Below are 12,839 nucleotides of genomic sequence, written 5' to 3' on the forward strand. Positions count from 1 at the left end.
AAAGGGTTGAGACACTTTCCCTTTAAGGAATCTGGGACAAATCCCTCCCCAAAAGTCTTTCCACCTTTAAAAACGAGACGCTGCTTCCTGTTTTTTCAAAAAACTAAGATACCAATTAGTAGATGTGGATTAAGATTAAGCGCCTTAAGTTTCTGACCTAAAATGTAAATGCATGATCTTGAAAACAACGACTCGAGAAAGGTTTTGAGTTGACGTCGTTTTAAGTTGAGTGAGTTTTCCATAGACTACATATAGGACAGTGTTCCATATCGGCTCTAGACTTTCTACCTATCATGTATCTTTTCAAGTGTTAACAAATGCGCGTGTTTAGTATCAGTGGGGTCTGATTGGCCCATTATATCTCTTAAGCAAGCACGGGGACATATCTTTTTTATTGTAGTACTCAAACAGGCATTAGTAGGGAATATTCAAGGAAAGTTTCAAGAAAATCGTTTCGACAACTTTTTTTTCTGAAGAATCACCTTAAGGTATTTTCTTTCTCAGACGATGAGCCGAAAAAAGCAGTACGTTTCGGGTAGTTTATCTGCTCGATGAGCACTCATCAGAAAAGTCGCTCCGAAGGAAAAAATATTTAATGAACCGAACGTTATATTCTTGTAATCAGTTACCGAAGACCTTTATTGTGAAAAAAGTTTGAGAAATGTGGTTTTTTTTCTATGTTGTATAACCGTAGGCGATATTTACAAAGCCTGCACACAGGCTCTCCGTAGGTCGGTTAATTGTTGCTCAAATGGCGTTCGGTCAACAGCTAGCTAGCTCAGGCTCTAATCGCCACAGCTGGTAACCGATTAACCACATGGAGAGCCTGTGTGAAGGCTAATATTTACATTAAACTACTCTTAAAAGCTTCCACTGGATCAGTACAATTGGACTAAGCAAAGCAGATGCTAATGTTTAAAATGCAATAAAATACGCTGTGCTGCATGTGTAGATGAGTTAAACACTGAAACCAATGTGATCGGGTCAGGTCATATACCCCGTTCACACCAAAGCTTAAACATGTTTAAAACTTGTTTTGTTAAACAGATTTAATAAGACTGGCCGTTCACACTGCGGGCGTGTTTAACAAAACACGTCTAAAACCGTGTTTAACAAAACTACCTCTCGAGGTAGTTTAACAATCATGTTTAATAAAATACTTTCAAAATGGCGGCAGAAACCAAAACTCGCGGAAGAATCTGGGAGCACAAAGAAACCCTCCTGTTACTTGAAAAGTGGGGAGACGAGAATATCCAGCTCCAGCTTAAATCATGCACAAGAAAAAAGCCAATATGGCTAGAAATTGCGGCATATCTTCGAGCTGCAGGCTATGAAGACAGAGACGACGGCAGCTGCAAGACACGAATCCACACTTTGATAAGCGCCTATAGAAACTACAAAGACGAATGCAGCAAGACGGGAAATGCCACACCAAAGAAGAAGCCGGCTTTCTTCGACGAAGTGGACGAGTTTTTGTCGGACAAGCCATGTACCAAACCAAAGGTAAATATACAGTCCGCAACAATTTCCATAGATGGCGTCGATGATGAAGAAATAACAAGCGCAGAAAACGTTGAGCCGAACGTAAACAACCCTGGCAGCAGCAAAGAAAAGTCAGAAAAGCTTCACAAACCTCTGAGTTATTTGACAGCGGTAACAGGTAAGAGTTTTAAAATCCTCTCCGATTGGAGGGCCAGACAATAGAATTGTGTCCAAAAGCAACATCTGACGACGTCTGTGAAAGTTTTGTTCAATCAGTATGTTTGAATACCGTATTTGAGAGTTTTTGATATGCGTACTGTACAAGCAGATACAAGACAGGTGTATCCGTATTTATACAGTGTAATATTGAGATAACTATACCATAAATCAAACATTTTTTATTTCTCTCTTGGCTATAACGTTTGTGCAACCCATTGAAGTTTTGGCGGTCGCCATGGTGTTCCTTCAGGTGCGACGGAAGCCGATGAAACAAAGAAGCCGGTACCCCGTCAGTCGGCCGTATTGAAGGCAAATAAAAAAGGAAAACCGCTCCTGATGTATTTACAAAGTTTGATAAAGTGTTTGAGTCCTTTGTGGAGTATTAGCAAGCGGCTGACACGAGCTTCCTCGAAGCTGAAGCGGCAAGAGAAAGGCGAGAGGAGGAAAGAGCGGAGAAGCGAAGGAAGGAGGATCAAGAATTTCTCCTGAAACTGGCGCAGGTTCTTCACAAGTAGAACCAAGTACCTGCGTAAGTTTCTTGCCATTTTGTGCGAGCTGTTAAAAGAATTAGACTAGCTTATGAGCGATTTTGAAACTTTCATTCCTTGAAATTATATTTCTTATGTTGAATTTTACGGCATCCGAATTGTATCGTTAATTAATTCGCTGTTATTTATTGCTCAAAATGTTTTGGCTCATTTTTTTACCGCCGTTTTCAAAACTGTTCAAATATTAAGCTTGGGTCTCCTATGCCTGTTTTTGATGTTGGACAGATATTTTAGTATCGACTCTGTGTTCATTTGTAGTGTATCTCCTCGGTTAAGGAATGATGCATATGGCTTTTCACTGTTACTCGTACATAGCATAGTTAATAGATGTAGGCTGGTTATGAAACTCGACAAGTTTCTTTGTTTCATGTTTTTGTTCGCTTTTTTGGCCTTGACCCTGCACAAAACCCGACAAAAACAGGGTGTTTTCGGCAGGATAACCAATCAAAAGCTTCGACTAATTTATTCGAAATTAACTTGTGAACCAAAAACAAAGATTGTGCAGGGTCACGGTCGGTTCAACATCTACTTGCGACTTTATTGTTCCAGCTTTTGAAATTCCCAGGGTTTCATAACCAGTCCCTAGATTAACTATGTACATATATACCCATAAATAAATGCGTTAAAATGCGCTGGTCAGACATGGGCTCCCCCCAAGAAATGCACTTAATATTATTTATGTGTTTACTATTGGAGAATTTTCTACAATTTATGTTTACCCACCAAGAATTCCACAGATTTTCACTAGACATTCGACATTTTTTTCTAAATCTTATTCCTAGGGAATTCTAATATTCCTCAACTAATAAATAGTTGCTTAGGGAAACAATGTGCAATGTGCAATGTGCAATAATCAGATTCATCAAGAGTCCACCCCAAAACAGACTGACAATAACGTATTAACAGCAAATTGCCTATAAACTGTATATCATAAGAAATCACATGGACTAGCTTGAGTACAAAAATATGAGTGAAGTTCTCAAAATTGCACTATCTGCTTGAGTGGGACACATCAATTTCTTATACTATGGAAACCGCAAAATATGGCATTCTTGTTACTCCCGAAAAATACACTTGATTTGTAATATTATTAATCGTACGGCTCTTGCCCCAGTCAGAAGTGTTGAATGTACTGTAAGAAATACAGCATCCTCTTACTGCTCTCAGCTGCCTGCAGGCTCAGAGAAAGTTTCAAAGGCAATCTGAAATTAAATTTTAGAAGAGAGTCTTTTTTTTAAGTTAGATCACACTTCTGTGTGACTTCTGCAGTGTCACATCATGGAATTCAATATTTGGACCAAAACAGAGCTACCGCATCTTTGTAAAATAATTCCATCTACATGTGACTGCACTACCCCAGCTATGATATAACATCATAACATTGTGGCAATTGAGTTCTTTTTTGTGATTTTCAATGTCTTGCTTTTTCACATGAACAAATTCAAAATTTACTGCAGAAAACAAAAACTTGCAGACCTTGATACAATTTCTATCTGATATTTCATGTATAGTATTTTTCCATAAGAATGCAGGAATTTAGTGTTTCCCTTTTATACCTGTCTTAATTAAGTCTTTGATTTCATCTCAATGCAGTAAATAGTAGATTATTTCATGCCACACTGTAATTTGAAAATCAGAATAGCGTACTCTTTTCCTGTATATTGTTAATTCATTTAAGAATTCTTTATTATTATAAAACAAATGCAACAAAACAGCTACAGCAGCTTAAACTGTCTATAAGTTCAATGTATGATTTTAAAATAAGTAAAAATTAATATTGCAATACATTGAAATAATTATTTGAGTCATGTGTGTTATCTGTGAGCTGATCAATTGAATAATTGTACATAAAACTGATAATACTTTTGTTAAGTTGTTGAGGAAAACGAAACAATGACTGCTGCCATTTGATTTCCCCCACACAAATGGACTGCAGTGCAGAGCAAAAATTAATGCTCTGTACAGGGTTATGACTTTGCAAGATGTTTTATAGCCACAAGAAGCATTTACAAGGCCCACCAAATATCCAGACTATTACAGAAGGTGAGTACCTGAGGGAGAGTCCTATATGAAAGGGGCAGAGATGCCCTTCTGAAATTTTGAAAAGAATCCCTAAATGAGATAAATCTGGGTGGGGCTCACGCTTTCCTTGACCCCAAAAGATGCCAAGAAAACTAAGGAGTGAACATTTAGTTGTATATTTCTTCATGCGCAGCCCTAAACGAGACCATTATAGGTAACACTATAGACGTTTTGCCTGGGACACCCTAAGCAAGATCAAAAATCAGAAATTTACACCTCTAAGCAAGACGAGAAGCATCCCTGCCCCTTTTCATATATTCCAATTCTCTTGGCCGAGATAACCCAAAATCTAAATAGCACAGCAAGAATGAAAAGATCTATATCAGAGGTTTTTGAAGCCGTTCAATAAATTCGCAGTTCGTCTTTACTATGTGAATTCAAAAACCATGAACACTCGAATTATCTCTGGAATGTTAATGTGTTACAAGGAAAAAGCCATACATCAGATCTCAATGCATAGATGAAAACTGCCAGCTGTAATGGTAATTAACTGTGTAGTTTGCATATTTTTGTGGTTTTATCTCGCATGTGATTGGTAAATTCACAATTAAAATGTTAATGTCAAAAATTATTGAACAGTTCATGGTTTTTGGATTCGCATAGTACATGTAATAGCTAAAATCGTTCTTTAATTAAACTTGCATGACAATAGAATTTCCAGCTACAACAACTTTATATGCAAAATTTAAAACTGGTCTGCCCAGTAGTTTGTGTTAGTCAATACAGTTGTTGTTTTGTTTGTTTGTCTCTCTGGCAGACATTCTTTTGGCTCGCAATCCCTTATTGGGCAGGTAAGGAGAGATTGCCTCATAAGCCAAAAAAATGTCTGCATGGGAGGCTATTCGCTCGGTAATTACAATAATGATGTCTTGATGGCTTCTCTTATGGCTACAGCATTCCTGTTTTGTCCTTGGTTTGGGTCGACTGGGAAAACACCAAGATGGAGCTGTACACCTTGCAGCCACTCCTCATTAAAGTCCTCACCCATGACTTCACAGAAGTTGTGCAACACGCAACAAGTAGCAATGACAAGACTGTTAGGAATTACGACGAGACACTGAAGCGTAACACAACTTTAATCCACTGGGCTCGGCTACATATCGATTTACAAAGGGGATGTATACGAGCGAAATGCTAGACGTACAAAAACCTTCGATAACAAGAGCGGGAACAACAACGAAAGTCACATGACACTCTAAGTCTTACACACTAGGGTGGGGTTAGTATAACTATTCACAGGTCCAGTCTCTTAGGCTTCTTTGTAACTCTTCCAGAACGAGTACGGGCTGTAACATTCTCCCCACCTTGTCCTCCTTCGGGGAGGACAACGCTCAAATTAGGCTTGGAAACAGGTATACTTGCAGCATCAACAGTGTTCATTTGTGGCTTCTCCCCACCATGGACTGGATCCTCTGCTTCCGGGCTTACTTGTGAAGCTGCTGACTCAATCTCTAACTTGTGTAAACGTTGAACGGGTCTGTTGTAGAAACTGTTATGCTCTCTAACTGTAGCGGTCCGTACAAGCCCGTCGTTACCTGGATAAACCCTTTCAACTTTAGCCAACGGCCATTTGGTGCGCGGCACATTGTCGTCAGAAATAAGTACAATGTCGCCTACTCGAATAGAAGGGATCTCTTTACGCCACTTGTTTCTTACCGATAGGAGATGTAGGTACTCTTGTTTCCAACGCTTCCAGTAGTGATTGAGTAGTCTCTGCAGGTAGAGATACCTTTCGACAGTCCTCTTACTGGTCTCCTCTAAGCTACTTTCTTTCCTTTCCGGTAACTGGTTAATTGGCCTACCAATTGCAAGATGAGCAGGTGTAATAGGTAACGGGTCTCTGCAATCATCACTTACTGCGGTCAACGGCCGCGAGTTAATGATACCTTCGATTCTGACCAGCAACGTGTTTAGCTCAGAAAAGGTGAGAAGTGCCCTTCCAAGGACCTTGCGCAGTGGTTCTTTTATCATTCTGCAAAATCGTTCCCACCATCCACCTCTCCATGGGGAACGCTCTGTGATGAATTTCCACTTGATCCCTCGTGATGAGAACTCTGACTTGATTTGATCTTGATCCAGCGTACTCCACATTCTTTGACTTTCAATAGTGGGTTCATCGTATAATTTCTGAATTTCCCTGCTTGCTGCCTTGAAGGTTTGTGCATTGTCTGACCACACTGTATGGCAAAGATCTCTGCGACTCGTCATGCGACTAAAAGCTTGTAGGAACTCATCAGTCGTCAAACTATGTGTAAGTTCCAGGTGAATCATACGAGATGATCCGCATGTGAAAATACACACATATGCTTTCTTAATGTTTAAGCCCTCTTTCACATACAGTGGTCCCGTAAAATCAGTCCCAACATGCGCGAAAGCTCGTGAACAGGAAATTCTTTCCTCTGGCAGCTGACCCATTTTCTGGGCACAAGGTCCAACCCGTTGTCTTTGGCAAGCTACACATCTTCTGATAACACGTTTAACCTCACGTCTTCCTTGAGTTAGCCAAACTTTCTGCCTTAAAGTTGATAATACCGTTTCTGGACCAGCATGCAACATGTTCTTATGTACATCTTGCACCATCTTGGCAACTTCAGGATGTCCGTGAGGCAAGATTATTTGATGCTTGCTCTGTTCGGGAAGATCAGCAAACTGTAGTCTCCCACCAACTCTTAATACCTGATCATCTCTGTCATAATAAGGGTCCAGTTTCAGGAGGCGGCTGTTACTGGGAAGTACCTCTCCAGCTTTCAGTTTCTCGAATTCTTCTTTGTAGACCACTTCCTGCACCCACATACAACATTTAATCTCGGCTTGCCTCACCTCGTCCGCCGACAGTTCCTTTTCACAAGACCTAGACTTCGTCTTAAACAATTTGACCGCTCTCAATACATAAGCAGTTACTCGAATCAACTTTAACCATGCCCCGCAGCGTGACATATCAATCAGTGGTTCTGCAAGGACTGCTGTATACACATCGGTAGTTCTTTTTTCCTCGCAAGCTTCGGCCGGAGCAGCTTCGTTTTCGGGTTGAGCGGGTAGTGGTTCACAAGGCGAAGACATCCATTGGGGTCCATTCCACCACAAAGTGCTTGAAATCGTATCACTACTGCTTAACCCACGCGTCAACAAGTCTGCAGGATTCTCCTTACTTCCACAATACCTCCAACACTCAGGATCCCACGTTGACTGTACCTCAGCCACACGATTGGCCACAAATGGCTTCCAGGAAGAACTCTGCCCTTTTATCCAATGCAGTGCCACCATACTATCTGACCAACACACAACCCTAGCCACCTTCATTGGCAAAGCCCCTATAACATATTTTAGCAACCTGGCATTTACAACTGCTGCTAAAAGTTCCAGCCTTGGAAGTGACACCTTCTTAATGGGCGCGACTCTGGACTTCGATATTACCAGCTGTGAGGATACATTGTCTTGCTTGTCTCTTATTCGAATGTACACTGCTGCTCCATACGCCTTGGGGGAAGCATCTCCAAAACCATGCACCTCTACCACAGAGTCTTGCGTAATACCATTTCCGAAGCATCGAGGGATAATCACATCCTTTAGCTGCAACGACTCAGACTTCCAACTTAACCACTTTGCTTTAGTGACGCTATTCAACGGGTCATCCCACTGTAATCCTTTCAACCACAACTCTTGGAAAAGGATTTTGGCTCTAACAGTGAAGGGTGATATCAGTCCCAGTGGGTCAAACATTTTCGATGCCAGCCTAAGTAGACTTCTCTTTGACATTGGATCATGGGATGAGATGATTCCACTCGGTGCGAGGAATCTAAAGTGGTCAGAGTTCAAGTCCCATGACACGCCAAGTGCCTTTAGGGGGTCGCTCGAACTGAACTCCACGAATGGCGATGAGGCTCTTTTAGCTGGGTCAATAGCATCCATTACTAGCTCTGAGTTACTTGCCCACTTGGTCAAATTGAATGCTGCTGTCATCATAATTTCTGACATTTCTTGTTGAAGCTTCAAAGTTGAATCTACTGTATCGGCTCCTGTCAGGCAGTCATCGACATACATATTTTGTAAAATTTCTTCTACTGCATACGGGGACATTTCTTTGTATTTGTTTACATGAGCATGGACTGTAGCAATTGCAAGGAAAGGACTTGCGTTCACACCGAAAGTCAATCTCTGCATTCTGTACACCTTTGGTGTTTCGTGAGGCTGTAAATCTCTCCACAGGTAGCGGTGAACATCTCTGTCCTCTGGTGCTAGTTTGACTTGCAGAAACATCTTTTCAATGTCTGCTATGAGACCAATTTTGTGTGTTCTAAATCGAATCAATACAGATGCAAGGTTCGGCTGTAAAGGAGGACCAGGAAGAATACAATCGTTAAGGGAAGCATCACCTCCTTCTCGTGCGGAAGCATCAAATACGATTCTGCATTTTGTCGTTCTTTTGTCATCACGAAATACAGCATGATGCGGTAAGTACCGCACAGTTCCATTGTCATCACTCTGATCAGGTACTTCCTCTGCAAAACCTTTCTCTACATATTCGTTGATCGCTGTTTTGTAAGCCCTAGCTTTCACAGGGTCTTGCCTTAACTTTCTTTCAACACTGTCTAGGCGTCTCAAAGCTTGTGTTTAATTACTTTCTAGCTTTGGAGGATCTCGTTTCCATGGTAGTCGCACCTCATAGTTATGTCCATCAAAGTTCAATCCTCTATTGAAGTCAGCAACAGCACATTCTTCCTCTTGTGACATAACAGGGTCCTCGTTCTCTGCAATACCAATTGATTCCAGTTCCCAGAATCCTTTCAATGTTTTGTTAACTCCACCGTTTTCGACAACTGTCAGCATGGTGAAGTTTGCCTTGATTGGCGGTTTACTTGTCCCGTGACAATCCAGCCGAGGCAAGATTCAACAGCAACAAGTGACTCACTGGAACTACCTCTCTTACAGACCCCAGTCACAAATGAGTAGTAGTGGTCTGCACCAATAAGAACATCTACTTGAACTGAACCACGAGGATAACTATCTGCAAGAGTTAAGCCTTGAAGATGAGAGTTCTTATGGAAGTCCATCTGTACTGGCCCGAGAGGATTACAAATTTTGGAAATAGAAAGGGCCTCTATCTCCACCTTTGAATCTCCCTTAATTGGTGAAAGGGTAAATTTCACTCTTTGGAATCTTTTCGTTTCGCTGGTTTCCCCACCTAGCGTTGTGACACTTAATAGCTCTGAGGGACCTTGCAGGTCAAGGGCCTCTGCAATGTTCTTTCGTATATACGAACGTTGACTCCCTGAATCTAGTAAAACACGGACTGTCATTTCTTGACCCTTAACAATTAACCTGGCCAATGCTGTCTGTAGGAGTGTTTCTCTCATAGGTAATGCAGGCTTAGTTGAAGCCAATCCACTTAAACTAGTGTTGCTTAGGTGCCGAGATGTAACAACTGACTGCTGCCCATGCAATAACCAGTGATGTCGGTGACCACAATTCGCTACAGAACACTTAGGATGGCGACAAATTCTGGAGAAGTGCTTGTGGTTGCTAGGTTTTAGACAATTGAAACACAGTTTGTCCTCTTGCACTAGTTTCCATCTACCATCAAGTGATTTTTCATTAAACATTGGGCAATTTTGTGAGTCATGATCTGCCTTGCAGAAATTACAATTTGGCTGTTTTGGAGGGCGTGTTTCACCAAGTAGTGCAGAAGCAGTATACATCTCATTCTCACCACCCACTTTGGGAGATAAAGACTTTCTTCGGTTTTCTTTACCTTTATCAAAACTGTGATTGCCTGGGGTGATGTTCCCATTTGAACTTCTTTCTCCTGCTTCTTTGGACACAACTTGTCGGTTAAGAAATTTAAAGAACAATTCAAGGCCTATTTCATCTTCTTGAGTGTCTGCAAGTGTCAACTCCCATTTTTCCAATAACTGAGGTGGTAACTTGGTCTCAAAAAGGGGTAACAAAATACATCCATGGCTCATTGGATCTTCTCCAAGAGCTTCTAAAGCTCTAGTTCTGTTCATAAAGGTATCATAGAGATCTCTGAGGGAGGATGCATTAACAACTGACTTAGCATCCACCTTGATGATAGATTTCACTAGAAATGAGATGATCATACGTTTTCTTCCATACCTGTGTTTAAGGCATTCAACAGCTGCTTCATAATTTGCTCCGGTTACTTCAAATCCGTCTATTGCTTTCAAGGCATTTCCAGTTAGCACCGAGCGTAGATAAGTAAACTTCTGAACATTTGGTAAATCAACATTGTTATGCACTGCAGCTTCAAACTGATCCCAGAAGTTTTGAAATTTCAACACATCGCCATTAAACTTTGGCAACTCAATTCTCGGTAATTTCAGATTTGAGGATACACGACTGTCACTGTATGCAATATCCTTCGAGGAGTGATCTCCCACATCGCAATCTTTATTTAGGAATTCATGAGCAGCATCCACAGCTTTATCTACTTCACTCAGAATTTTTCCCCATCTTCGGAGTTCCTCCTCCATCATATCCTCTGCAACAAGCGCGATTAATTCATTTCTCAGTTGAAGATAACTCTCACGGTACACAGTTAGACTTTCAATTCTCAATTGTACTTTGATTTTGTTGCTTGCATTTTGACTTAGATACAAAATATCCTGAATCAACGCATCCATATCCATTTGCAAGGCTCTGGCTTTACGTCTAATCGAACTAACCTCCTGAATTTCAACTTCACTTTTCACTTGAAGAGGTTCCTTCGAAGCCTCGGCGAAATTCGAACCTTCCTTTAATTCTGGTGCAATAACATTTGACTTCGAATCACGCTGAGCGTTCACTAACCTTTCCAGTAAGACTTTTCTCTTTCCAGTAGTCGGCAATCCCTTTTTTCCAAGCATTTCACGAATTTGGTCGACTGTGAGTTGAGATAAGTCTTCCATTTGGCTCGAGGAACCGGTGGCCATGTGGTTGCAACTGATGACCTTGCGAAGAATTACAAATTTACTGCTGAAATATCTCCTTTTCTCCGGCTGTGAAGGACCATGTTAGGAATTACGACGAGACACTGAAGCGTAACACAACTTTAATCCACTGGGCTCGGCTACACATCGATTTACAAAGGGGATGTATACGAGCGAAATGCTAGACGTACAAAAACCTTCGATAACAAGAGCGGGAACAACAACGAAAGTCACATGACACTCTAAGTCTTACACACTAGGGTGGGGTTAGTATAACTATTCACAGGTCCAGTCTCTTAGGCTTCTTTGTAACTCTTCCAGAACGAGTACGGGCTGTAACAAAGACAAACAGTCTCAACATTAAGGTCCAGCCTCTTTGCAATGCTTCTGAACCTACCCTTTAGTCTTCCATAGGCATTCTCAACCACAACTCTTGTCATGCTGAGGATCTTGTTAAAATTCACTTGTTCTCGCGTTAAGTTTCCATTATCAGTATACGGCTTCATTAGCCAGTCACTGAGCGCATATGCAGAGTCTCCAACTATCAAGGGCGGAACTCTCACACCTGATATGACTCGAGATAATTGAAGCGGTAGGAAAGTCCTTGCACAGCAGTGGCAAAACAGCGGTGAATTTTTAAATACGCGCGCGTCGTGAACTTTCGCCGGCCATCCAACAAAAATGTCAACAAAACGATAGTTGCTGTCAACCAATCCCTGCAGTGTTACTGCGTGGAATCCTTTTCGATTCAAGTAATCTTCCGGACTTTGGAGAGGTGCAATGATAGGCACATGGCAACCGTCAAGAGCGGCCACTACTTGGGGAAACCCCGCACAATCTCTAAAACCATCGATCTGATCTTGTACTTCTTGCTGATTTTGTGGAAAGAAAATATACCGAGGAAGAAGAATACCTGCAAGAACCTCACATACCTGTTTCACGATGGTACACACGGTGGATTTTTCAACGCCAAACAAGTTTCCAATTGTTCTGTAGCGAGCGGAGTCGGCAAGCCAATACAAAGTAATTGCAACGCGATGGCGAACTGCAATGGCTTTACGAAAGTTCGTGTTCTGTTTCGCGATATGGGGTGATAGTTCAGCGCACAGATATTCAAACGAATCCTTCGACATCCTGAAGTTCTCTACCCAATCATTATCGCTCCAGCCTTGGCGGGTCTCCTCCCAAAAGGACTGAGACCTGCTTTTACTCCAAACTCGACGTAAACTTGGGGCGCATTGAAATAGTTGCCGCGCCAACAACAAAAAAAATACAGATGAGACAAGACATCTGCGGCGGAGGTATCGGTAGAGTCGTCTCCTGGCAAGCTTTGCGCGACTTTCCGCGATTTTTCGGCTTTCTTCTCTCCGTGTTTTCCAAAACAAAAGCGCAATATTTAGTGCATCCGCCATTTTGTTTACATTGTTGTTCAATTTTACGTCAATTAAAATTACACGAACGCGAGGCTGAGCATGAACATGAGGCTGCGTTGTTGTCAGCTCTTGTAGTTCAGTGTGAACGAGTTGATCAGTTAACCATGTTCAATTAAATATGGTTTCGTTAAACTTTGTTCAATTAAACA

General features: G+C 41.5%; 2 protein-coding genes across 2 annotated transcripts; both read right to left on the reverse strand.

Annotated features, from left to right (window-relative positions):
• Window positions 1–5,564: 5,564 nt before the first annotated feature.
• Window positions 5,565–11,260, reverse strand: LOC137981202 (uncharacterized). Its single transcript, XM_068828532.1, has 3 exons — window positions 9,250–11,260; window positions 8,951–9,148; window positions 5,565–8,863 (listed from the first exon to the last, which is right to left on the reverse strand). Exons 1-3 carry the CDS (start codon window positions 11,258–11,260, stop codon window positions 5,565–5,567), a joined length of 5,508 nt encoding a protein of 1,835 aa, XP_068684633.1.
• A 293-nt stretch (window positions 11,261–11,553) lies between these two features.
• On the reverse strand, window positions 11,554–12,669 carry LOC137981203 (uncharacterized). The gene has a single exon (XM_068828533.1). It carries the CDS (start codon window positions 12,667–12,669, stop codon window positions 11,554–11,556), a length of 1,116 nt encoding a protein of 371 aa, XP_068684634.1.
• Window positions 12,670–12,839: the final 170 nt, after the last annotated feature.

The sequence above is a fragment of the Montipora foliosa genome, chromosome 12 (genome assembly GCF_036669935.1).
Source record: "Montipora foliosa isolate CH-2021 chromosome 12, ASM3666993v2, whole genome shotgun sequence".
NCBI classification, from domain to species: Eukaryota; Metazoa; Cnidaria; class Anthozoa; order Scleractinia; family Acroporidae; genus Montipora; species Montipora foliosa.